The 27,421-nt window shown below is 50.0% G+C and overlaps 1 protein-coding gene across 2 annotated transcripts in view; it reads left to right on the top strand.

Moving 5' to 3' along the window:
* GDAP2 (ganglioside induced differentiation associated protein 2) overlaps nt 1-27,421 on the top strand; it is a 305,146-nt gene that overhangs the window by 194,512 nt on the left and 83,213 nt on the right. For both annotated transcript variants that reach the window (XM_086935835.1, XM_086935836.1), the window contains exons 4-5: nt 15,920-16,073; nt 17,781-17,869. In XM_086935835.1, the coding sequence (XP_086791961.1) occupies nt 15,920-16,073; nt 17,781-17,869 (243 nt within the window). The remainder of the gene's footprint in view (nt 1-15,919; nt 16,074-17,780; nt 17,870-27,421) is intronic.

Below are 27,421 nucleotides of genomic sequence, written 5' to 3'. Positions count from 1 at the left end.
CCAGGGTGCCCTCTGGCACCTGGTGTAACACTGCAGAGCTCCCCGTGCGGAGGGTGGCTGTGCCAGGGTGCCCTCTGGCAGCTGGTGTAACACTGCAGAGCTCCCCTTGAGGAGGGTGGCTGTGCCAGGGTGCAGCTGGCACCTGATGTAACACTGCAGAGCTCCCCGTGAGGAGGGTGGCTGTGCCAGGGCCCTCGCCAGGCGTGCTGCTGGCATCTGGTGTCACACTGCAGAGTTTCCCTCGAGGTGGGCGGCTGTGCCAGGCCCGAGACGTGGCATTTTAATGCCTCTGGGAGGGCTGCCAAGGACAGATTGATTAAAGTAGGTGCTAAAATCCAGCCGTGCCCTGAGCCGTCTGCGCCTGGCATGTCCTGCGCCTCTGAGCCAGGGTCCAAAGCCGTGCCCGCTGCCTCGTCTGGACCCTGCACTTGGACGTTGGTGCCACAGGGCCTGGTGCAATGTGTCTACCCCTCCATGCTGGCAGCAGGTCACGGCTCCTACACGGAATTACTGAATGAACTCTTAAAAACACTAATAAATGTCGGTTTTCATCATAAGTCTGATGCCCGTTTCCATACAAAAGACAAAGGCCAGCAGGGAAGGTAAAGCGAGGGAGGGTATAAAGGTACTCCAGGAGGGAAGATAAAGGGGTAAGGGAGGGCATGTAGAGGTACTCCAGGAGGGAAGGTAAAGCGAGGGAGGAAGGGCGCGTAAGGATACTCCAGGAGGGAAGGTAAAGCGAGGGAGAGAGGGCGCGTAAGGATACTCCAGGAGGGAAGGTAAAGCGAGGGAGGGTATAAGGGTACTCCAGGATGGAAGGTAAAGCGAGGGAGAGAGGGCGCGTAAGTATACTCCAGGAGGGAAGGTAAAGCGAGGGAGAGAGGGCGCGTAAGGATACTCCAGGAGGGAAGGTAAAGCATCGGAGAGAGGGTGCGTGGAGGTACTCCAGGAGGGAAGGTAAAGCGTGGGAGGGAGGGCGCGTAGAGGTACTCCTGGAGGGAGGGTAAAGCGTGGGAGGGAGGGCGCATAGAGGTACTCCAGGAGGGAAGGTAAAGCGTGGGAGGGAGGGTGCGCTGGATACTCCAGGAGAGAAGGTAAAGCGTGGGAGGGAGGGTGCGCTGGATACTCCAGGAGAGAAGGTAAAGCGTGGGAGGGAGGGTGCGCTGGATACTCCAGGAGAGAAGGTAAAGCGTGGGAGGGAGGGTGCGCTGGATACTCCAGGAGAGAAGGTAAAGCGTGGGAGGGAGGGCGCGTAGAGTTACTCCAGGAGGGAAGGTGAAGCGTGGGAGGGAGGGTGCGTTGTGGTACTCCTGGAGGGACGGTAAAGCGTGGGAGGGAGGGCGCATAGAGGTACTCCAGGAGGGAAGATAAAGCGTGGGAGGGAGGGCGCGTAGAGGTACTCCAGGAGGGAAGATAAAGCATGGGAGGGAAAGTGCATAGAGGTACTCCAGGATGGAAGGTAAAGCTTGGGAGGGATGGCGCGTAGAGGTCCTCCAGGGGGGAGGGTAAAGCGTGGGAGGGAGGGTGTGTAGAGGTACTCCAGGAGGGAAGGTAAAGCATAAGATACTCAAGGGAGGGCCCGCAGAGATACTCCAGGAAAGAAAGTAAAGCGTGGGAGGGAGGGTGTGTAGAGGTACTCCAGGAGGGAAGGTTAAGCATGAGATACTCCAGGGAGGGCCCGCAGAGATACTCCAGGAAAGAAGGTAAAGCGTAGGAGGGAGGGTGTGTAGAGGTACTCCAGGAGGGAATGTAAAGCATCGGAGGGAGGGTGCGTAGAGGTACTCCAGGAGAGATTGTAAAGCGTGCATGGGAGGGAGGGCGGTGCGTAGGGGTACTCCAGGAGAGAATGTAAAGCGCGGGAGGGAGGGTGCGTAGAGGTACTCCAGGAGGGAATGTAAAGCATTGGAGGGAGGGTGCGTAGAGGTACTCCAGGAGGGAAGGTAAAACATGGGAGGGAAAGCGCATAGAGGTACTCGAGGAGAGAAGGTAAAGCTTGGGAGGGATGGCGCGCTGGATACTCCAGGAGAGAAGGTAAAGCGTGGGAGGGAGGGTGTGTAGAGGTACTCCAGAAGGGAAGGTAAAGCATGAGATACTCTAAGAAAGAAGGTAAAGCGTGGGAGGGAGGGCACGTAGAGGTACTGCAGGAGAGAAGGTAAAGCGTTGGGAGAGGGGCACGTATAGGTAGTCCAGGAGGGGGGAGGTAAAGCGTAGGTGGGAGGGAAGGCGCATAGAGGTGCTCCAGGAGGGACGGTAAAGCGTGCAAGGGAGGGAGGGAGGGTGCGTAGAGGTACTCCAGGAGGGAAGGTAAAGCGTGGGAGGGAGGGTGGGCCCGTAGAGTTATGCATAGGTCGGAACCCCTAGTTGTCAGCTGGAAGGCGAATTCCCTCATTGCCACTATTGTATTGTAGACTGAGTAGTTGACTTGATTTGCAGTTGGACATGTTGTAAGTAGTAGATTGGAGTTAATGACTGAGTCTCTATGGTTCACAGTTCTGTTGGGTAAATGTTTGGGTGTGCTCGTAGTTCACAGTGGGCTACTATTGGGTGTTGGCTACTTTGGTGGAAATCTTGTGTGCTTGTGCAAGCACTGGGATTGAGTTTGTGCCTGACTGAGCAGTCAAAAACCACCAGTCATTCGGATTGGTTTTATAGTCTTTGATGTCTACTAGGTGACCATTTCCATATATACCAGAAATGTGTTCAAAATCTTGGGCGGTGCTGGTGATACATAGGTCAATATGTAATGGTCAAGTGAAGCATTGTGCCTAGTGTCCTTCAATGGGCTTGATAGGATCTGACCAGCACCAGATCGCCTTGTTTAAAGAGCTAATGGCACCACTCCACACACTCAGGGATTTCACATGAAGAATCCACAATAAAAAAAAGAGTACTGATCCTGGGACATTTCAGTTAAATGCATGATGTAGGAAGATGTAAACTTAACAAGTATTTGCCCATGGCAGACCCTGTTTTTTTAGGTCTCGCCTATGCAGCGCACAAGCGCTGCTAAGGAGATGACCGCTTGAAATCGCTCAGGGCTTTCTGGGAAACTCGTGCATATACTGCACTGTTCCGAATGAGCCCTCATGCATGTGTAGTGTTTACCTTGTGGGAGCGAGCAGTGGCGCCATCGGTTAGCAATTATCACACTCGCTTCCGCAAGGTAAATGATGCGAGTCAGCTTGTCTTTCAGCGCTTGTTCGATTTCCTTGTTGCCTGTGTGCACTTTCCCGGGTAGGCATGTACCTCGATACCAAGTTCTCGGCCAAAGCCCGCGAGGTGCGTGATAACAGTTGCGTAAAGCACCTGATTGCATGCATCCTCGCAGTTACAGGCTGGCATGTAAAAGTGCAATACATATTTTGGCGTTAATAATTAGCTGCGAAGTGAGCGCTGTGATGGTTCTGCTTTAGGGGCATTGGATTGCCTGCTCTTCATGTTTATTTTCATTGTCCATGTATTATAATCGTAGCCAGAGTTCCTTTTATTCCTTATTCGAGAATCTCGTCCATTCTTGTTTCCTTAGTGCACCCACACACATCACATCCTAGTGCCTTTTTTCTTTGTATTCCTTAATCTTTTTTTCTTTAATTATTTCTCCCATACCCTCACGCTTTATTTTGCTTGGATCTCCCTCGCAGTTATATTTTCAATCTGTTGGTTCCTTTATTTTACGTCTCTTATTGTGTCCTTTCTCTGTTTCTATCCTCTCATTATCCGTCACGAGGAAAGAGCTTCTGTTTTCTTTCTTTTTCTCCCAAAATATTGCCACTTTGATAGCCACCACTCCAATGACTAGTCCCTCCACCAAAGTACTCTCTGTGCATATCATTTTGGTGATGCACACAGAATGCCAAAGGCGTAAATGATGGATTCCAATGCAGGGCTCTGATCCTAGGCTTCTATGAAATAACCTAATGCTTCCTGATGGCTATGGTCTTGATTACCGATTTAAAAAAAAAAAAAAAAACAATCTAGCTAAATCGTCAGAATATTGTGGTTTGAAAACATTGTCTCCGTTCTCAATTTGTTTTTTTCTTGCCACACGATTTGCTCAACCCTGCCACATAATTTGGCCCTCTCCTGTTGCCTAATTCAATTGACTCTACCTATAACTTCTCCGCTGCTTCTGTCCTTGGTTGTCTCTCATGTCGTAGCCGTTCTGGCGCCTGTCACAGTGCTCCTCCTTTTGTTGTCGCGTGTCACTGTTATTATCTGTGTATTATCAGAACTTTTCTCTGCTGGGCAATAATTGTAAAACGCCTGCTTCAAGAATGCACTTTACTTTCCAATTAACTGCTGTTTACGCAACACTAGAAACAAGCATTTGCAAAGCAATAGGTCTCGCATTTATACGAGTTGAGCTATTGACATTGCAAATAACGAAAACAAAAATAAAAGGCATTGTTATTAAAACATAAATGAAAAGGAAATGTCATTTAAAATGCCAATAGCTTAAACTGGCATAAATGCGAGACCTATTGCATTGCAAATGCTTGTTAAATATTGGTTTGATTAGTGTGTGTGTAAAGTTGCAGTGATTCTGCCTAAACTACACCTTTTTTTTATGAGAGCAATGCTTGCACTGTTGCTCTATGCTCCTAGCGATGGACGCTTACAGTGATGTTGTGGGTGTTGTGTGCTCTGTGTAAGAGACCCTTCCATATCTGTCTGTGCTGTGATGCATTGTGTGTGAGGAAGGCGCTTGTTGTTGCTGTTCATTCTACACCTCTGTCTATAGGAGATACCTGCATTGCTACTGTCAGTGTTGTTCCATGGTGCTCTGTGTTAAAGGGAAGCTTGCATTGCTGCTATGGGTGCTGTCTGCTCAGTACCTAAGAGAAGGTTGCATTGCTTCTGTGGGTGCTGTCTACTCGAAGTGTAAGGGAAGCTTGATCTGCTGCTACAGGTGCTGTCTGCTCCCAGTGTAAGGGAAGCTTGTGTTGCTTCTGTGGCTGCTGTCTGCTTAGTGTAAGGGAAGCTTGCTTTGCTGCTACAGGTGCTGTCTGCTCACAGCGTAAGGGAAGCTTGTGTTGCTTCTGTGGGTGCTCTCTGCTCAGTGTGTAAGGGAAGCTTGCGTTGCTTCTACAGGTGCTGTCTGCTCAGAGTGTAAGGGAAGCTTGCTTTTCTGCTATGGGTGCTGTCTGCTCACAGTGTAAGGGAAGCTTGCGTTGCTTCTACAGGTGCTGTCTGCTCAGAGTGTAAGGGAAGCTTGCGTTGCTTCTACAGGTGCTGTCTACTCGAAGTGTAAGGGAAGCTTGATCTGCTGCTACAGGTGCTGTCCGCTCCCAGTGTAAGGGAAGCTTGTGTTGCTTCTGTGGCTGCTGTCTGCTCAGTGAGTAAGGGAAGCTTGCATTGCTGCTACGGTGCTGTTTGCTCCGTATCTAAGAGAAAGTTGCTTTGCTGCAAGGGTGCCGTCTGCTCAGTGTGTGAGGGAAGCTTGCTTTGCTGCTACGGGTGCTGTCTGCTCAGAGTGTAAGGGAAGCTTGTGTTGCTGATACAGGTGCTGTCTGCTCAGTGTGTAAGGGAAGCTTGCTTTGCTGCTACGGGTGCTGTTAGCTCAGTAGCTAAGAGAAAGTTGCTTTGCTGTTATGGGTGCCGTCTGCTCAGTGTGTATGGGAATCTTGACCTGCTGCTAAAGCTGCTGTCTGCTCACAGTGTGAGGGAAGCTACTTTGCTGCTACGGGTGCTGTCTGCTCAGTGTGTAAGGGAAGCTTGCTCTGCTGCTACAGGTGCTGTCTGCTCACAGTGTATTGGACGCTTGCTTTGCTGCTACGGGTGCTGTCTGCTCAGTGTGTAAGGGAAGCTTGCGTTGCTGCTACCGGTGCTGTCTTCCCAGTGTGTAAGGGAAGCTTGCTTTCGTGCTACGGGTGCTGTCTGCTCAGTGTGTAAGGGACGCTTGCTTTGCTGCTACGGGTGCTGTCTGCTTAGTGTGTAAGGGAAGCTTGCTTTGCTGCTACGGGTGCTGTCTGCTTAGTGTGTAAGGGAAGCTTGCTTTTCTGCTACGGGTGCTCTCTGCTCAGTGTGTGAGGGAAGCTTGCGTTGCTGCTACGGGAGGTGTCTGCTCAGTGTGTAAGGGAAGCTTGCTTTGCTGCTACGGGTGCTGTTAGCTCAGTAGCTAAGAGAAAGTTGCTTTGCTGCTGCGGGTACTGTCTGCTCCGTGTGTAAGGGAAGCTTGCTCTGCTGCTACAGGTGCTGTCTGCTCAGTGTGTAAGGGAAGCTTGCATTGCTGCTAAGGTGCTGTCTGCTCAGCATGTAAGGGAAACTTGCATAGCTGCCACGGGTGCTGTTAGCGCAGTAGCTAAGAGAAAGTTGCTTTGCTGCTACGGGTGCTGTCTGCTCTCTGTGTAAGGGAAGCTTGCTCTGCTGCTACAGGTACTGTCTGCTCAGTGTGTAAGGGAAGCTTGCATTGCTGCTAAGGTGCTGTCTGCTCAGCATGTAAGGGAAACTTGCATAGCTGCTACGGGTGCTGTTAGCTCAGTAGCTAAGAGAAAGTTGCTTTGCTGCTATGGGTGCCGTCTGCTCAGTGTGTAAGGAAAGCTTGCATTGCTGCTACAGGTGCTGTCTGCTCAGTGTAAGTGAAGCTTGCATTGCTGCTACAGGTGCTATCTGCTCAGTGTGTAAGGGAAGCTTGCTCTGCTGCTACAGGTGCTGTCTGCTCACAGTGTAAGGGAAGCTTGCTTTGCTGCTACGGGTGCTGTCTTCTCGGTGTGTAAGGGAAGCTTGATCTGCTGCTACAGGTGCTGTCTGCTCACAGTGTAAGGGAAGCTTGCTTTGCTGCTACGGGTGCTGTCTGCTCACAGTGTAAGGGAAGCTTGATCTGCTGCTACAGGTGCTGTCTGCTCACAGTGTAAGGGAAGCTTGCTTTGCTGCTACGGGTGCTGTCTGCTCACAGTGTAAGGGAAGCTTGATCTGCTGCTACAGGTGCTGTCTGCTCACAGTGTAAGGGAAGCTTGCTTTGCTGCTACGGGTGCTGTCTGCTCACAGTGTAAGGGAAGCTTGCTCTTCTACTACGGGTGCAGTCTGCTCTCAGTGTAAGGGAAGCTTGCATTGCTACTACGGGTGCCGTCTGGTCATTGTGTAAGGGAAACTTGCTTTACTACTTCGGGTACTGTCTGCTCTTAGTGTAAGGGAAGCTTGCATTGATTCTGTGGGTGCTGTCTGCTCATAGTGTGAGAGAAGCTTGCTTTGCTGCTACGGCTGCTGTCTGCTCAGTTGTTAAAGGACTCTTGATCTGCTGCTACGGGTGCTGTTAGCTCAGTAGCTAAGAGAAAGTTGCTCTGCTGCTACAGGTGCCGTCTGCTCAGTGTGTAAGGGAAGCTTGCATTGCTGCTAAGGTGCTCTCTGCTCAGCATGTAAAGGAAGCTTGCATAGCTGCTACGGGTGCTGTCTGCTCAGTGTGTAAGGGAAGCTTGCTTTGCTACTACAGGTGCTGTCTGCTCAGTGTGTATGGGAAGCTTGCTTTGCTGCTACCAGTGCTGTCTGCTCAGTGTGTAAGGGAAGCTTGCTTTGCTACTACGGGTGCAGTCTGCTCACAGTGTAAGGGAAGCTTGCTTTGCTGCTACAGGTGCCGTCTGCTCAGAGTGTAAGGAAAGCTTGCATTGCTTCTGTGGGTGCTGTCTGCTCGGTGTGTAAGGGAAGGTTGCTTTGCTGCGACGGGTGCTTTTAGCTGAGTATCTAAGAGAAAGTTTCTTTGCTGCTACAGGTGCTGGCTGCTCAGTGTGTAAGGGAAGCTTGCTTTGCTGCTACGGGTGCTGTCTGCTCAGTGTAAGGAAAGCTTGCTTTGCTGCTATGGGTGCCGTCTGGTCATTGTGTAAGGGAAGCTTGCTTTGCTGCTATGGCTGCTTTTAGCTCAGTATCTAAGAGAAAGTTGCTTTGCTGCTATGGGTGCCGTCTTGTCATTGTGTAAGGGAAGCTTGCTTTGCTGCTACGGGTGCTGTCTGCTCAGCATGTAAGGGATATTTACAACAAGGGGTGGTGAGGGACAGAGTCTCTGAATTAAGCAGAAAGCTCTCACCCAGTCAAGAGATCAGGGCTAGATCCAACACCGTTTTTTAGCTCACTGCACCATCCCAGTTTCAGAACCTGGCTGTATGCAAATTAGTCTGTTCCTGTCCCAGTGCATGATGGGAACAGGGCAAACCAAACTACAAAAGCCAATTCTTACACTGGGAAGGAAACAAGCTCCCGGGGACCGGTTTCTGGCATTACAGCCGTCTTCGGCCCGGTTTGCTTGAATCCTGATGGTGCAATGAGCAAGGGTCTCACATCTGAGAATACCCTTCCACGCTTAGGGTGGACAAAAATATTTACAACAAGGGGTGGTGAGGGACAGAGTCTCTGAATTAAGCAGAAAGCTCTCACCCAGTCAAGAGATCAGGGCTAGATCCAACACCGTTTTTTAGCTCACTGCACCATCCCAGTTTCAGAACCTGGCTGTATGCAAATTAGTCTGTTCCTGTCCCAGTGCATGATGGGAACAGGGCAAACCAAACTACAAAAGCCAATTCTTACACTGGGAAGGAAACAAGCTCCCGGGGACCGGTTTCTGGCATTACAGCCGTCTTCGGCCCGGTTTGCTTGAATCCTGATGGTGCAATGAGCAAGGGTCTCACATCTGAGAATATGGGTGCCGTCTGCTCAGTGTGTAAGGGAATCTTGACCTGCTGCTACAGCTGCTGTTTGCTCACAGTGTGAGGGAAGCTACTTTGCTGCTACGGGTGCTGTCTGCTCAGTGTGTAAGGGAAGCTTGCATTTCTTGTGTCGGTGCTGTCTGCTCAGTGTGTAAGGGAAGGTTGCTTTGCTGCGACGGGTGCTTTTAGCTGAGTATCTAAGAGAAAGTTTCTTTGCTGCTACAGGTGCTGTCTGCTTAGTGTGGGGAAAGCTTGCTTTGCTGCTGCGGGTACTGTCTGCTCCGTGTGTAAGGGAAGCTTGCTCTGCTGCTACAGGTGCTGTCTGCTCACAGTGTAAGGGAAGCTTGCATTGCTGCTAAGGTGCTCTCTGCTCAGCATGTAAAGGAAGCTTGCATAGCTGCTATGGGTGCTGTTAGCTCAGTAGCTAAGAGAAAGTTGCTTTGCTGCTACGGGTGCTGTCTGCTCAGTGTGTAAGGGAAGCTTGCTTTGCTGCTACGGGTGCTGTCTGTTCACAGTGTTAGGGAAGCTTGCTTTGCTGCTACGGGTGCTGTCTGCTCAGTGTGTAAGGGAAGCTTGCTTTGCTGCTATGGGTGCTGTCTGCTCAGTGTGTAAGAGAAGCTTGCTTTGCTGCTACGGGTACTGTCTGCTACGTGTGTAAGGGAAGCTTGCTCTGCTGCTACAGGTGCTGTCTGCTCAGTGTGTAAGGGAAGCTTGCTTTGCTGCTACGGGTGCTGTCTGCTCAGTATCTAAGAGAAAGGTGCTTTGCTGCTACAGGTGCTGTCTGCTCAGTGTGTAAGGAAAACTTGCTTTGCTGCTACGGGTGCTGTCTGCTCAGAGTGTAAGGGAAGCTTGCTTAGCTACTACGGGTGCTGTCTGCTCAGTGTGTAAGGGACGCTTGCGTTGCTTCTACAGGTGCTGTCTGCTTAGTATCTAAGAGAAAGTTGCTTTGCTGCTACGGGTGCTGTCTGCTCAGTGTGTAAGGGAAGCTTGCTTTTCTGCTATGGGTGCTGTCTGCTCAGTATCTAAGAGAAAGTTGCTTTGCTGCTACGGGTGCTGTCTGCTCAGTATCGAAGAGAAAGTTGATTTGCTGCTACAGGTGCTGTCTGCTCAGTGTGTAAGGGAAGCTTGCATTGCTGCTACGGGTGCTGTCTGCTCAGAGTGTACGGGAAGCTTGCTTTGCTACTACGGGTGCCATCTGCTCAGTGTGTAAGGGAAGCTTGCTTTTCTGCTATGGGTGCTGTCTGCTCAGTATCTAAGAGAAAGTTGCTTTGCTGCTACAGGTGCTGTCTGCTCAGAGTGTAAGGGAAGCTTGCTTTTCTGCTATGGGTGCTGTCTGCTCAGTATCTAAGAGAAAGTTGCTTTGCTGCTACGGGTGCTGTCTGCTCAGTGTGTAAGGGAAGCTTGCTTTGCTGCTACGGGTGCTGTCTGCTCAGTGTGTAAGGGAAGCTTGCTTTGCTGCTACGGGTGCTGTCTGCTCAGTGTGTAAGGGAAGCTTGCTTTGTTGTTACGGGTGCTGTCTGCACAGGGTGTAAGGGAAGCTTGCTTTGCTGCTACGGGTGCTGTCTGCTCAGGCTGTAAGGGAAGCTTGATCTGCTGCTACAGGTGCTGTCTGCTCAGGCTGTAAGGGAAGCTTGATCTGCTGCTGCAGGTGCTGTCTGCTCAGTCTAAGGGGAGCTTGCTTTGCTGCTACAGGTGCTGTCTGCTCAGTCTAAGGGGAGCTTGCTTTGCTGCTACGGGTGCTGTCTGCTCAGGGTGTAAGGGAAGCTTGATCTGCTGCTACAGGTGCTGTCTGCTCAGTGTGTAAGGGAAGCTTGCTTTGCTGCTACGGGTGCTGTCTGCTCAGTATCTAAGAGAAAGGTGCTTTGCTGCTACAGGTGCTGTCTGCTCAGTGTGTAAGGAAAACTTGCTTTGCTGCTACGGGTGCTGTCTGCTCATAGTGTAAGGGAAGCTTGCTTAGCTGCTACGGGTGCTGTCTGCTCAGTGTGTAAGGGAAGCTTGCATTGCTTCTGTGGGTGCTGTCTGCTCAGTGTGTAAGGGAAGCTTGCGTTGCTTCTACAGGTGCTGTCTGCTTAGTATCTAAGAGAAAGTTGCTTTGCTGCTACGGGTGCTGTCTGCTCAGAGTGTAAGGGAAGCTTGCTTTTCTGCTATGGGTGCTGTCTGCTCAGTATCTAAGAGAAAGTTGCTTTGCTGCTACGGGTGCTGTCTGCTCAGTATCGAAGAGAAAGTTGATTTGCTGCTACAGGTGCTGTCTGCTCAGTGTGTAAGGGAAGCTTGCATTGCTGCTATGGGTGCTGTCTGCTCAGAGTGTACGGGAAGATTGCTTTGCTACTACGGGTGCCATCTGCTCAGAGTAAGGGAAGCTTGCTTTTCTGCTATGGGTGCTGTCTGCTCAGTATCTAAGAGAAAGTTGCTTTGCTGCTACGGGTGCTGTCTGCTCAGTGTGTAAGGGAAGCTTGATTTGCTGCTACGGGTGCTGTCTGCTCAGTGTGTAAGGGAAGCTTGCTTTGTTGTTACGGGTGCTGTCTGCTCAGGGTGTAAGGGAAGCTTGCTTTGCTGCTACGGGTGCTGTCTGCTCAGTATGTAAGGGAAGCTTGCTTTGTTGTTATGGGTGCTGTCTGCTCAGGGTGTAAGGGAAGCTTGCTTTGCTGCTACGGGTGCTGTCTGCTCAGGCTGTAAGGGAAGCTTGATCTGCTGCTACAGGTGCTGTCTGCTCAGTCTAAGGGAAGCTTGCTTTGCTGCTACGGGTGCTGTCTGCTCAGTATCTAAGAGAAAGTTGTAGGTTTGGTGCAGTGCTGCCCCCTCAGGGGCTGGTGGCGGCTTGTTTCAGGGGTCTGTACTCTTGGTGCAGTGCTGCCCCCTCAGGGGCTGGTGGCGGCTTGCTTCAGGGGTCTGTACTCTTGGTGCAGTGCTGCCCCCTCAGGGGCTGGTGGCGGCTTGCTTCAGGGGTCTGTACTCTTGGTGCAGTGCTGCCCCCTCAGGGGCTGGTGGCGGCTTGCTGCAGGGGTCTGTACTCTTGGTGTAGTGATGCCCCCGCCCTTGAATGGAGCTGTGGTGGGCCTGCCTGCCCCCCCTGGACGGTCTGACAGGATTATTGCTGTAGTGACCCCCACCCCCTCCCCCCCCAGCCTCGGCTCAGTTTCCGAGGGTGTATTTATACTGTGCTCTGCCCGGGCCCCCGCTGTGCTGTCAGCGCACTGCCCTGATCTGATCGCAGCAGCGTGGCGTTGTGCTGACCTAAAGCTGGCACAGACAAAGCCAATAGGTCTTGGCTCGTCTAGGACAAGTGTTCGGTTGTAACGTGTGATGCTTGTAGATTCACTCATGGAGGGGCCCTCAGACCAGCAACAGTGCACATAGAGGGACAAATACCCACAGACCACACCCAGTTGCGCGTGCAGACCGGAAAAACATGCAGAAAGGTGGGCCCTGTACCAGTGGGGTCTCAGACCTGACTATCTCAAATACCATCCGGCATTGGCCCTGGAGAGCAGGGGCCTGGGTCCCTGGAGAGCAGGGGCCTGGGTCCCTGGAGAGCTGGGGCCCCTGCAGAGCAGAGCCCCCTGGAGAGCTGGGGCCCCTGGAGAGCTGGGGCCCCTGGAGAGCTGGGGCCCCTGGAGAGCTGGCGCCCCTGGAGAGCTGGGGCCCCCTGGAGAGCTGGCGCCCCTGGAGAGCTGGGGCCCCCTGGAGAGCTGGGCCCCCTGGAGAGCTGGGGCCCCCTGGAGAGCTGGGGCCCCCGGGAGAGCTGGCGCCCCTGGAGAGCTGGCGCCCCTGGAGAGCAGGGACCCCTGGAGAGCAGGCACCCTGGAGAGCAGGGGCCCCTGGTGGCATAATGTGACTTGATCATCTGCACATTCCTAACTTTGCAAAGCAGCATCCGATAACGCACATCTTGGGGTGTCAATGACAGTCTCAGCTGATGCACATCTTGGGGTGTTAATGACTCTTCAGGTGATGCACATCTTGGGGTGTCAGTGACAGTCTCAGGTGATGCACATCTTGGGGTGTTAATGACTCTTCAGGTGATGCACATCTTGGGGCGTCAATGCCCGTCTTCAGGTGATGCACATCTTGGGGTGTCAATGACTCTTCAGGTGATGCACATCTTGGGACGTCAATGACTCTTCAGATGCACATCTTGGGGTGTCAATGACTCTTCAGGTGATGCACATCTTGGGGTGTTAATGACTCTTCAAGTGATGCACATCTTAGGGTGTCAATGACCCTTCAGGTGATGCACATCTTGGGGTGTCAATGACTCTTCAGGTGATGCACATCTTGGGGTGTTAATGACTCTTCAGGTGATGCACATCTGGGGGTGTCAATATTCGTCTTCAGGTGATGCACATCTGGGGGTGTTAATGACTCTTCAAGTGATGCACATCTTAGGGTGTCAATGACCCTTCAGGTGATGCACATCTTGGGGTGTCAATGACTCTTCAGGTGATGCACATCTTGGGGTGTTATTGACTCTTCAGGTGATGCACATCTTGGGGTGTCAATGACTCTTCAAGTGATGCACATCTTGGGGTGTCAATGACTCTTCAGGTGATGCACATCTGGGGGTGTCAATGACTCTTCAGGTGATGCACATCTGGGGGTGTCAATGACTCTTCAGTTGATACACATCTTGGGGTGTCAATGACTCTTCAGGTGATGAACATCTGGGGATGTCAATGACTCTTCAGGTGATGAACATCTGGGGGTGTCAATGACTCTTCAGGTGATGAACATCTGGGGGTGTCAATGACTCGTCAGGTGATGCACATCTTGGGGTGCCAATGACTCTTCTGGTGATGCACATCTTGGGGTGTCAATGACAGTCTCAGGTGATGCACATCTTGGGGCGGCAATGACAGTCTCAGGATATGCACAGCTTGGGGTGTCAATGACTCTTCAGGTGATGCACATCTTGGGGTGTCAATGACTCTTCAAGTGATGCACATCTTGGGGCGTCAATGACTCTTCAGGTGATGCACATCTTGGGGCGTCAATGATCGTTTTCAGGTGATGCACATCTTGGGGCGTCAATGATCGTCTTCAGGTGATGCACATCTTGGGGTGTCAATGACTCTTCAGGTGATGCACATCTTGGGGCGTCAATGATCGTCTTCAGGTGATGCACATCTTGGGGCGTCAATGACCATCTTCAGTTGATGCACATCTTGGGGCGTCATTGACTCTTGAGGTGATGCACATTTTGGGGTGTCAATGACTGTCTTCAGGTGATGCACATCTTGGGGCGTCAATGACTGTCTTCAGGTTATGCACATCTTGGGGCGTCAATGACCATCTTCAGTTGATGCACATCTTGGGGTGTCAATGACTCTTCAGGTGATGCACATCTTGGGGCTTCATTGACAGTCTCAGGTGATGCACATTTTGGGGTGTCAATGACTGTCTTCAGGTGATGCACATTTTGGGGTGTCAATGACTGCCTTCAGGTGATGCACATCTTGGGGTGTCAATGACTCTTCAGGTGATGCACATCCTGAGGTGTCAATGACAGTCTCAGGTGATGCACATCTTGGGGCATCAATGATCGTCTTCAGGTGATGCACATCTTGGGGTGTCAATGATCGTCTTCAGGTGATGCACATCTTGGGGTGTCAATGACTCTTCAGGTGATGCACATCTTGGGGCGTCATTGACAGTCTCAGGTGATGCACATTTTGGGGTGTCAATGACTGTCTTCAGGTGATGCACATCTTGGGGTGTTAATGACAGTCTCAGGTGATGCACATCTTGGGGTGTCAATGACTCTTCAGGTGATGCACATCTTGGGGCGTCAATGACTGTCTTCAGGTGATGCACATCTGGGGGTGTCAATGACTCTTCAGGTGATGCACATCTTGGGGTGTCAATGACTCTTCAAGTGATGCACATCTTGGGGCGTCAATGACAATCTTCAGGTGATGCACATCTTGGGGCATCAATGACCATCTTCAGTTGATGCACATCTTGGGGCGTCAATGACTCTTGAGGTGATGCACATTTTGGGGTGTCAATGACTGTCTTCAGGTGATGCATATCTTGGGGCGTCAATGACTGTCTTCAGGTGATGCACATCTTGGGGCATCAATGACCATCTTTAGTTGATGCACATCTTGGGGTGTCAATCACTCTTCAAGTGATGCACATCTTGGGTGGCAATGACTCTTCAGGTGATGCCCTTTTGGGGCGTCAATGACAGTCTTCAGGCGATGCACATCTTCGGGCGTCAATGACGGTCTCAGTTGATGCACATCTTGGGGTGTCAATGACGGTCTCAGTTGATGCACATCTTGGGGTGTCAATGATCGTCTTCAGGTGATGAACATCTTGGGGCGCCAATGATCGTCTTCAGGTGATGCACATCGTGGGGCTTCAATGACCATCTTCAGGTGATGCACATCTTGGGGCTTCAATGACTCTTCAGGTGATGCACATCTTGGGGCGTCAATAATAGTCTTCAGGTGATGCACATCTGGGGGTGTTAATGACTCGTGAGGTGATGCACATCTTGGGGTGTCAATGACTCTTCAGGTGATGCACATCTTGGGGTGTCAATGACTCTTCAGATGCACATCTTGGGGTGTCGATGACAGTCTCAGGTGATGCACATCTTGGGGCGTCAATGACAGTCTCAGGTGATGCACATCGTGGCATGTCTATGACCCACAACTACCTGTGGCACCCCAGTGAACCCCAGCTCCCCACTCTGGGGGAACTTCTTGCGCCCTGACATCACCGTGCACCTCCACATTTGGAACCAGGAGCCGGTGCCCAAGTCTGGGCTGAACATAGAGAGGTTTTAAGAGTCCTGCGAACGAGGGCATAGATATAACAAATATTAGTAAAGACCCGGAGATACGAGGTAAAATCAGGATTGAGTACAGAGTCCAGAATCTCTTTAGTCGGTCGCAAGGAAAGCTCCTGAAGCCAGCATGAGATTGGTTCCCCATCTACACTTACTCTCTATTAATGAGGGGCCCCTTAAATGGGCTGGACTTTCCTCACCCCCATAGTTACTGATTTAGGGGTGCCGGTAACTCCGCAGTGGGGCTGCGAGCTCGACCCTGAGACCGTCTAATAAGTGAGCGATTACCTGAGGAACAGTAATTCAGAGTAATTTTAAGACTACCTTTTGCCCCCCAAAAGCAACCTGAAATCCCCTGGTGAAGGTTTGCCGATCTGCCATATTACTGCGGATGTTCTTGTTCCAGTGTTGACCGCTGCCACTACCCCATCGCAATCAAGAGGCCATGCTCAAAAAGGACCTAAGCATTGTCTGTCTTCTCTTCCCACAGGTTGTCGGACAGGTGAGGTGAAGTTAACGAAAGGCTTTAACCTGGCGGCTCGTTACATCATCCACACGGTGGGACCCAAGTACAAAGCCAAGTACCGCACCGCTGCTGAGAGCTCGCTGCACAGCTGCTACCGCAACGCTCTACAGCTGGCCAAGTAAGTCGTCTCACATTCTTTGTCACTTGAGACTGGCCGCCTCTGCGCCCCCTGACTTGCCGCCTCTGCGCCCCCTGACTTGCCGCCTCTGCGCCCCCTGACTTGCCGCCTCTGCGCCCCCTGACTTGCCGCCTCTGCGCCCCCTGACTTGCCGCCTCTGCGCCCCCTGACTTGCCGCCTCTGCGCCCCCTGGCTTGCCGCCTCTGCGCCCCCTGGCTTGCCGCCTCTGCGCCCCCTGACTTGCCGCCTCTGCCCTCTGACTTGCCGCCTCTGCGCCCCCTGACTTGCTGCATCTGCGCCCCCTGACTTGCTGCGCCCCCTGACTTGCACCTCTGCGCCCCCCCACCCCCGAGACTTGCCGCCTCTGCGCCCCCCGGAGACTTGCCGCCTCTGCGCCCCCGGAGACTTGCCGCCTCTGCATCCCCCCGAGACTTGCCGCCTTTGCGTCCCCGTGCCTGGCCTTTTGCCTCCGTCCCCGAGACTGACCATCTCTGAGTCCCCGAGACTGACCATCTCTGAGTCCCCGAGACTGAGCATCTCTGAGTCCCGGAGACTGAGCATCTCTGAGTCCCGGAGACTGACCATCTCGGAGTCCCGGAGACTGACCATCTCGGAGTCCCGGAGACTGACCATCTCGGAGTCCCGGAGACTGACCATCTCGGAGTCCCGGAGACTGACTATCTCGGAGTCCCGGAGACTGACCATCTCGGAGTCCCGGAGACTGACCATCTCGGAGTCCCGGAGACTGACCATCTCGGAGTCCCGGAGACTGACCATCTCGGAGTCCCGGAGACTGACCATCTCGGAGTCCCGGAGACTGACCATCTCGGAGTCCCGGAGACTGACCATCTCGGAGTCCCGGAGACTGACCATCTCGGAGTCCCGGAGACTGACCATCTCGGAGTCCCGGAGACTGACCATCTCGGAGTCCCGGAGACTGACCATCTCGGAGTCCCGGAGACTGACCATCTCGGAGTCCCGGAGACTGACCATCTCGGAGTCCCGGAGACTGACCATCTCGGAGTCCCGGAGACTGACCATCTCGGAGTCCCGGAGACTGACCATCTCGGAGTCCCGGAGACTGACCATCTCGGAGTCCCGGAGACTGACCATCTCTGCGTCCCCGAGACTGACCATCTCTGCGTCCCCGAGACTGACCATCTCTGCGTCCCCGAGACTGACCATCTCTGCGTCCCCATTCCTGGCCTTTTGCATCTCTGAGGTAAGAAGAGAAGCAAGCAAGAGCCAATCAGAGGAATGTTAGAGAGGGTGATGGAGAAGGAAAGAGAGGCAAGTGAGGTAATCAGATGAGTGTTAGAGAAGGTGAGAGGAGAAGGGAAGTGAGGCAGTAAGAACAAAGGGCATTGGGAGAACAGGACAGAAAGATGGGAGAGGTGAGGGGGTGGAGGCGACTCTTAGAAAGAGAATGTGAAATCTACTACATTAAGAAGTATTTTTGAGAAATTATGATCACCAGACCTCCTTTCGCATTCAGAAATGACTAAAGTGGCTTCTTAACTACTTGGAGGCTGCCTTAACTATCTAAAACTCCTCATTTGCGGGCATTCCATTCCAGCGTGCATACAGAGCTCCGGGCAGGCCCCTGCACCACATGCCCCTTTGGGGAAGAGATCTGTTGCTTGGCGTCGACCAATTGAAGTCTTAGGCTTGTAACTGTGCTCTTTTCTCATCCCCTCTTGGCTGTAGGGAGCAGGCAATGTCGTCTGTGGGATTCTGCGTCATCAGCTCGCTGAAGAGGTGCTATCCCTTGGAGGATGCAACGCACATAGCGCTTCGTAAGTACCTCATTCAAACAGCACAATGTGGGAGAATAGGCCGGCATTACTCGGACGTCCCCAGACTATATGATATACCTTTACTTACACCAAAAGGAGTATGTAGTTCTTTAAGAAAAGAGTAGGTAGAGTAGGTGCGGAACTGAGGAACCAGATTGGTAGATCCGATTGCTCAGAAGCAAGAGCCCTCCACACCCAGATGGGTGTCACGCTTCATCACAGGGTGGCTCTTCGTTGGGCCGGCGCTGCAGTGCCCAACGGGCCCCTCGAGGGGGCTCTTTGTCAGAGATATTTGTTTTTTGCTGTATGTGAATTGTGGGTGTAGGTGCACTAGGTGTAGATTGGTGTAAGTGGGTTAGGATAGATTTAGTTGTACCCTCGCAGTTTTAATATATGGGTCCTCTTGTCTACGCAAACCCCAGGGGAGGCTGAAAGCCGAAATAGTGGTCTGTAGCAGCTGAAGAGAATATGCATAGGTGGGTCGTCGAGATTAACCCGCAAATTAGAAAGCTGCAACTCACTTGGCTCGAAATAAACCATCAATCAAGACAAACTTCACCTACGAAAATGTAGCTGATTAAACTAATCAGCAATGCAAAAAGGTTTTAAAGGTTCTCTTTAGACAAAATTCAAAATGCTAAATGTGCAAATAAAGAATTTGATAAAAATGTCACTGAATTTCGTAAACCAACATGTATAGTAGGAACTCATCCCATTACTCAAGAATTCAGACAAACTGGCAAATCATTACACAACCGAAGCCGACACATTGGACTCCTATTGAAAACAAAGGAAAACTGACCTTCCAAAAACCCTCCTAGAGTAGGGTAACTTAGACTCTGCATTCCTAACGACAAGTATCACAATGAATTTATGGAACTGATCAGAGCAAGCAGGCCTGTGGGCAGCCCTTCTGACTTGTGTTTACCACATACCTTCAAGAACATCCTTCCCACTACCTCTGCTGCCACACCTGTAAGAAGAATCATCAACAACTCCTTAACTACGGGAATATTTCCAGAAGATCCTAAAAGTCATACATACGCCCATTATTAAATACAACAAACCTGGACCCACTTTAACCAGACAACTGCAGACAATCACAAATGGACCCTTCCTGGGCAAACTGATGGAAAGAGCTGCGCTCGCCCAGATGTCACAGTTCATTGAAGATACCTCCATACTTTCAGACTTCCAAATGGGATTCAGTCCAGGAAGCAACAGAGTCTGCCCTCGTTGCCATCTGGGATGACCTTAAGAAAACAGTTGACCACAAAGGGGTCGCTGCGCTATTGCTCTTGGACCGCTCGGCTGCCTTCAACACTGTTGACAATGAGACTCTAGGAAGCCGGCATAGAGGGGACTGATCTCGACTGGACCATATCCTACCTTCAAAACAGAACAAATGTCATCCATTCTCCCCCTTTCTCATCCGTACTCTTCAAAAGCAGGGGTCCCTCAATGCTCTATCATCTCGCCCATGCTTTTCAACCCAAGTGAAGTCATTATCTGCACCGATCAATCAATTTCACCTCACATGCTAGAACAATGCAGTTGACATGCAAGTACTCCTTAAACTCCAATGCCCCAAGGCCATTGGAAACTCACCAATTTTCAGTTGTCTCCGAGCCGTGGATGACATGGAGCCATTTCAAATTGAATTCTTGCAAAACGGAAATACTCGTGTAGCATTTGGGAAAATTATTTGATCCATTTGCCGTCTGCCCAGATGACTTGGGAACACCGCCTATAATGTCAAAGGAAGCAAGAAACCTTGGAATTACCATGGACTCCAAGCTATCAATGAATACCCACATGGACAAATTAGCAAGATCATACTTTGTTACTACCAAAACTGTGCAACGCATCTTCCCCCACCTGGGATGTCCACACAACCACACAAGGTCCAGGCTACCATCTCTCTTTTCTGTCTAAACTCGATTACGCCAATGGCTTCTACCACTGATCATCTTTAACTTTAAAAAGACTACAACAGATTCTGAACTCGGCTGCCAGACTACTCTTACATGTAAAACTGCAATAGCTCCCCTGCTTTGAGGGCCCTATATTGGTTACCAGTCGCCAGAAGATCCACGTTTAAGCCGCTTTATATCACCCAAAAGCAATACATGGAATGTGACTGGTTTTCTCAGAAATAAAATCAACAAATACATTCAACAAAGGAGCCTCCGCTCTGGTGTGGCACCTCGCCTCAAAATCCCAAGATACAAGAAAAAACCCATGGGTGGCACATTCTGCTCTGTCAAACTATGGAACTCTTTTCCCCCAACATAAGATGCACGGATAACTATCTTATCCTCAGAAAACTACTCAAGAATTGGCTCTTCCCCACATAAGTGCCATACGCAAACTGAAATTTACAGCATATCCCTATTTATATAAGCATGTAATTAGATTATACGCATGTATCTAGATATGTGTTTCTTTGTATAAATTTGTATAATAATTGTTTATAAATATAAAGCTATTCTTTAGGTCTACTTAACAAAAGTACATGTTACTTATGTTTGTATTATTCTATGCTTAACAGGTATGAAGGTCATTGCAAAGATTTCATATGTTATCGGATTATATGTGTATGGATCTCTGTTTATCTATCACAGTTTTAAACATTTATAGCTATCTACAATTGCTTCACTAGTGAATTATTGAAAGAAAATGAAATAAATGAATGTTTAGCTTTAAGTACAGCAACACTTGAAAGTCTGAGGTTATTATAATACAACTTAAATTGTAATAAATTACTATCCATGTTCTTACGTATCTATATATTTATTACTTTACTCCTACTGTAAAAAGAAAATGGGGTCTCCAATGCACTACCCTAAACCTCTCTCAATGTACCCTCTAACTCCACTCTGACTCATCTCATCTACTTCTATGATCCCCAAAGTAGCCCTTTCTAGACTTTTCCCTCCTCTACCCCTCCTTGCATCCCAGCCTCAAACCTTACTTTACTACTAAGATCTCTCAAACAAACCTTTCTGAACCCTTCCCTCATGTATTCCTCCTTAGACTCATCTGAGACCTAATTTTTCCCTATTTATTTTGTATTTATTTGAAGAGTTTTTTATAGCGGTGGCTAGACCCGGAGGTATCCGAGCGCTTTACATGAGGATCAGTGAGTTACAGTATTACAAAAATTACATCAGTTACAGTTTGCGATTAACAAGTTGAGGCGTAAGATAAAAACATGAGATTACAACATTACAAAACTTATTAGCACGTTGCATAGCCAAGAACAACACATCTTCTGGGGAATGGAAGGTATAGGGAGAAAGGTAAACGGGGGGAAAGGAATGCAGATAAAATCAGGCAGATTAGAAGGGAGAAAGAGCTTTGGGTAGACCAAGCAGTCTGAGTGAAAGACAAACAAAAACCGTGAATGAAACTATTAAAAACTTAATAACCATGAAAGTACAGATAAAATCACAATCCAGAATAAACAATATAGCAAGTACACACCTTCTCAAAAGTACAATAATAATAGTAGTTCATACACCTGTTATCATAAGTCCAATGAACGAAACTGTTAAAAACAAATGTCCGATGTGTGGCTGTGTAGGTGACGGCCGAGGGGGTGACCTGAGCCAGACTCCTCGGAGTAGGACAGCTCCACCGGGCAACGGCCGATGGTACCCCCCCTCCATCTCTCCTTTACTCATCCCAAACTTCCTCTTACTGCTATGATCTCCAATCAACACTGTGTCCTTCCCTCTTCCATCCCTCCACTATCCTTTTCAATCCAACTAACAGGCTCACATGTCCACCCCTCAAATTGATTCATATGTCTTGATACTAATTCACAATTCACCACTAATCCTTTTGGGTTCCAGAGTTGCGTGTTACTCGCCGAAAAGTGCTTTGACGCCTCATCAGGGGTAGTAAGCGCTATAGAACTATAATTTGTTTCAATGACAGTGCCTTTACTGTATTATATGAGTAAATGTTAGACCTGGCACCTTGGCGTGGGTCTCCCTTCCACTTTTTGTTACTGTGCCTCATGTGTTTTGCTGGTGGTAGCTACTCCGAGCACTCTGCCACTGCCGATCAGTGCCACAGTGCAAGTGCTACCTGTATAAAATGTATATGTTGATTGGATTCCATGATTGGCTTATTTGGTTTACTGTCAGACCCCAGTAAAGTGCACCAGGAGTGTCCAGGGCTTGTAAGTCCAAATGCTGCTAATGGGCTTGCAGCACTGGTTGTGCCACCCACAGAAGCAGCCTTGTAAAATGTGTCTAAGGTCTGCCATTGCAGAACCTGCATGCAGTCTGGTACTGTCATGCTGGCTGGGCACGTTCACCCACTTACCAGTCCCTAAACCTTCCCATAACTTCATATCAGTCACCCCTATGCTAGGCCCAAGGGCAGGGTGCATTGTAAGGATAAGGTAGGACAAGCCCTGATGTGTGTGGCATGTCCTAATAGTGAATTACAGCCATTTTCGTTTTTCACTATTGTAAGGCTACCTGTTCTCATAGGCCAGAATGGGCTGTTAGAATTCTTACAATCTATAATCCTAACAGACTCAGGGAATATGGTAGAAATTCGAGTTTAGTATGCCTGAACTCAGAATAATAAAATACATCTTTTAGTAAAGTTTATTTTAGTATTCTGTGTTAGCAAATGCCACCTTTAGAAAGTTGGTGTTTGCTTGCCTAACCCTTTCAGCCCGCCTCTGCTAGGATGTGTATCTGCTGTCTGGTTTCTGTGAGTGACAGGGCTGGGGATTCCAGGAGACCGGCTGGGGTAGCTCGGTGGTGAATAGAGAGATTTACATCCAGATGGGTGGGAGGAGTGTACCTGGACTCTGAATAGGGCTGCGCTCTACCACCACAATGCTGGCTCCACCTCCTGTGGATCGTCTGATGTCTCTGGCCTGTACACTGAAAAGAAAAGCCAGAGTCATGTAAACAAAGTACTCCAGAACTGGGCTGAACTAGGCAAAGGCCCCCTGGCCTGAAAGAACAAAAGAATTGTGGTGTAAGTATTTGGACCCGGAGCCCAAGAAATTAGATCCTGCTTGACAAGAAGAAACCTCTGCCTGAGGAGAAGGAACTGGGAAAGCTGTAAGGAGGAGTACTATCCCGGACCTGGGGGATTGGCCTGCAGTGGTTGCCTTGCTGCTGAGGGAGAGGCGTAAAAGACTACAGAGACTTTGCTTCAACTCGTGCTTGCAAAGATCTCCAAGGGCTTGTGAGTGAGCTTGCCCCCTGAACGAAGTCCCAGGACCAGTGGACTTCATCCGCCTCGCAATCCGCTGCTGGAAACGCTGTTTTCAGTATCTGCCGAGGCCAGGAATTGTGTACGCCTCGAACGATCGACCCGCATCCCGCCAAGCACCATACTATGCGGCTCTCCGCTCAACGCCTCGTCCTGACGACTGCAATGAGCCGTAGCTCGCACCGTGACTGGCCGACAACGCAACGTACAACGCTTCGCCGCATCGAGTCATCCTGGTCGGAACGACATGTACACTGCCGCTGAGTTCGAGTCTACCGATCGCACATGGAGAGGGGTACGCTCCGCACGTTTGCGTCGTAAAGCCTCGCACCGCATCAAAGATCGAACATCGCTGCTCCCGCAGTACGGCTTGTACGCTGCAACGTAAGAAGAACGCACCACATCGAGCACCGTCTGCCTCAATCAACGCGGCTCCACGTTCAACGCCTCGTATTGGCGACTTCAGCGAGCCAGAGCTCATACTGTGATCGGCCGACAACGCATCGTGGAACGCTTTCTTTTCGCAATGCACCATCCGTACTGGAAGCAACTAAGTAAAGGTACTTTACGACTCGAACAAACATCCTGTACGCACCGGACCGGCGAGTCTGCTGCGCTTGTTAGACTCTTTGTATTATTCCTATTTCCGTGAGAGCTGGACAAAGAGCACGAACCGTACAGAACTCTAGAACCAAGCATTTTTAACAAGAACTCTTTATTGCTAATAGTACAGTGGCTTATTTTTGTCGTTATCTTGGTCTTGTGCTAAGTCTTATATAAAAACTCACTATTTTTATATAAAACCTGTGTGGTGTCCATCTGAAGTGTTGTCACTTGATTACTGTGTGTGATAACAACTGCTTAACTTACATCGCCTCTGAGATGAGCCTTGTCTGCTCGCGCCACGCAACCTAGAGGGTGAGCAGGGGTTCTTGCCCTGACTAGAGAAGAGGATCCTTGCCTGTCACAAGTACATACCTGTGCCAACCAGAGACCCCCGATTCGAACCGGAAAGAATTGTTGACACAAGCACACCCTGTCCCTCTTGCTGGCCAGATGTTTGAGGCATCAGAGCCCAGGGTCAGACCAGTCCCGGCTGGTCCAGGTGGGGTGTGTGTCCTTTCCATCCAGATGCTGTGATAGGCTCCTGTTGCCACGGGAGACGGGCGCACCTCAGGATGGGGGGAGCGAGGTTCACCCACACTGGGGAAGTCGATGCTGGACCGATGGCGGAGGCCGCCAGGGGAGGCCGGGCTCGACCCCTTCTATAGAAGGTCCGTCCAGGGCTCTGCCGCCGCCACCGCAGAATGAGCATTGAAGACACTTGTCGTATGGCTGGAAACTAGGGCTGTGGAGTTCATGCTCGGCTTCAGCTCGCCATCTAGAGGCTGACTGAGGAATTGTCCCTTCGAGCTTTTTGAAATAAGAGGAATCACCGTCTGCTCCACTGTAGCGCTCACATGGAGCATTACGGCGCTATAAACAGCTGCTGTTCCTTGTGCAAGTCGTGGATTGAGCTGGTGGGGCCGCTTTGTTAAGCTTAAAATAGCCATTTTCTTTCCAGTGAAGTGTGGGTTTGTGACACTGTTGTGGGGCCTGCCCCAGTGTTGTAGGACTTGCGGCAGTGTTGTGGGGCTTGCCCCCTTTTTTCGAGACCTAACCCTCGTCTTTTTCTCTCATTTTCTTTTAGGCTCTCTCGTCTTCCTCCCACTCTTTTTATCTCTTCCCATTTTAATTTTCTCCTTTTTACCCACCCCGTGCTCGCTCCTCTATCCCTCCCTCTTTACTTTCTCGCTCCTTCCCTTTCCCTGTTCTGTTTTGCTCTCTACCTCCCTCCACTCTATTCCTGTTTTCCCCTTAGTTCGCCCCCATTCTCTGTCATGATCTCTCCCCCTCTTCACTCTCTCCCTGTCACCCCCTCTCTCTTCGTTTCTCTCTTCCCCCTCCTCTCTGACTTCACCCGCACATACCATGAACCGCAAGTTAAGTAACCAAATCTTCCTCAAACAGTTATACTATTATGGGTGATTCATCCACACTATATACATAGTTGTCCCTCTGAATATAGAGTATCACAGCATTTTATAAATTCACCTTTTATTGATATAAAAAATACGTAAGATATTCACATAAATATACATTTAAAAATTGCTTTCCTTCATAAGATATGTGCTAACAATGCACAGGCAGAGACCCATAGTGAAAAAAACAAAGCCAAATAAAAGAACATTACAAATACATCCACATTAAGTGAACAACAATAATTCGAACACAGGAAAACATACAATGCAACAAAAAGAGACTAGACTGGAAACGCCTACGCGTGTTTCGGAACATACAAACATTTACAAAGTTCCTTCTTCAGGGCGACAACATATTTGCAGATATCTGGGGCCATCTGAATTCAATTGGAGCGTCCACCGCATATGTGGTGAAGCGAGCTCACAAAACGTAAATCTGCGGTAACAGCAAAAGAAAGCGCTATAGAGCCATTCAATAGGAACAAATGATCCCAGATTTGTGCTTGAAAAATGCATATAACTAAACTGACAAGCAGCAGGACAAGAAAACCAGTCTTGGACATGATGTGTAGAATAAAGAAGAGCAAGAAAAACCAGTTATACACGAGTCTCCAATACCCCACAGTGCACAGCATTCAGCATCCATACACCAAAGAGGTAGGTTGAGATCGTAGGTGCATATGTACAACGAAAATACATACCAGGTGTACAAGAGAGAAACACTCCTAGTTCGTCTACGGTTCCTGGGAGCTGAACAGCGTGAATGGCGGCTCCACAGGGTTCTAAGGAAAGTGAGCGTACACAAGGGGCACCTGAGACTGTGGTTTCAAAAGAAAAAGACTAGCCAGAAAACAGACAGAAGGGGTCAAAGAAACCAGACCTAGATTACCAGGATGGACAGCAAGCACAAGGTAAGGAAGCAGATCCTAAGAGCCCACCCGCGATGTATGGGCTAAAGATGTCTTCCCTTGTCCGCTCTTCAAGAAGAAGATGCTAGGGGGACAAACCATACAAGGCCCAGAAGAGTTTGGGGTCCTGTTAGAGGCTAAAAGGAATAGAGCACACGAACCCAGTCGGCAGACCTCCATACTTACCTAGCAAGAGGATGGGGAACAAATCAGAAAAAAGATAAGACCTGGAGTAACCGCAAGGCAGACAGGCCAGGATAGCAGCATCCACGCCAGGGGGGGGGGCTACTCGCAGGATAATAAATGCCTGCAAGACCGACATGCACTGCGGCGCCCTCTGCGAAGAAGAGTCCCAGTGAAGCCTCCATACTTCCAGCAGGATGAGGTATGAGGACTGCCAGGCCAGAGGAGTCACCCTGCGGCGTCTACAGGTCTGAACCGCTACCGTCAGGAGACCTTCTTCTCGCCCTCTGGGTGATCAGTGATGGCCGTCACTGTGGAGGGGGTGCAGTTGGCAGCAGGTGTTACCCGCAGAGAAGGGGTTCATCATTTATTCGATGTGATCCACAGATCGGCAGCTGAGCCCTTGAGGGCGCAGACATTGTCGTGCATCTTTGGGGGAAGAAGGCGTCTTCCACTGTCATGCAGTGACCTCCCCATCGACTCACTTATTGACAGGTTGATCCTCTTGTAACACCCCCTCCTCCACCCTGAACACACCTATTGATAGGTTTTCTGTTTTAAACCCCCTCCCACCCTCATAAACTCAGCTATTGATGGAGTGTTTCTCTTTTAAACCCCCTCCCACCCTCATAAACTCAGCTATTGATGGGGTGTTTCTCTTTTAAACCCCCTCCCACCCTCATGAACACAGCTATTGACAGGTTGTTTCTCTTTTAAATCCCCTCCCACCCTCATAAACTCAGCTATTGATGGGTTGTTTCTCTTTTAAATCCCCTCCCACCCTCATGAACACAGCTATTGATGGAGTGTTTCTCTTTTAAACCCCCTCCCACCCTCATAAACTCAGCTATTGATGGGGTGTTTCTCTTTTAAACCCCCTCCCACCCTCATGAACACAGCTATTGACAGGTTGTTTCTCTTTTAAACCTCCTCCCACCCCCATAAACACAGCTATTGATGGGGTGTTTCTCTTTTAAACCCCCTCCCACCCTCATAAACACAGCTATTGATGGGGTGTTTCTCCTTTAAACCTCCTCCCACCCTCATAAACACAGCTATTGACAGGTTGTTTCTCTTTTAAATCCCCTCCCACCCTCATAAACTCAGCTATTGATGGGTTGTTTCTCTTTTAAATCCCCTCCCACCCTCATGAACACAGCTATTGATGGAGTGTTTCTCTTTTAAACCCCCTC

The sequence above is a fragment of the Lissotriton vulgaris genome, chromosome 8, assembly GCF_964263255.1.
Source record: "Lissotriton vulgaris chromosome 8, aLisVul1.2, whole genome shotgun sequence".
NCBI lineage: Eukaryota > Metazoa > Chordata > Amphibia > Caudata > Salamandridae > Lissotriton > Lissotriton vulgaris.
This window is presented reverse-complemented; position numbering and strand designations above follow the sequence as displayed.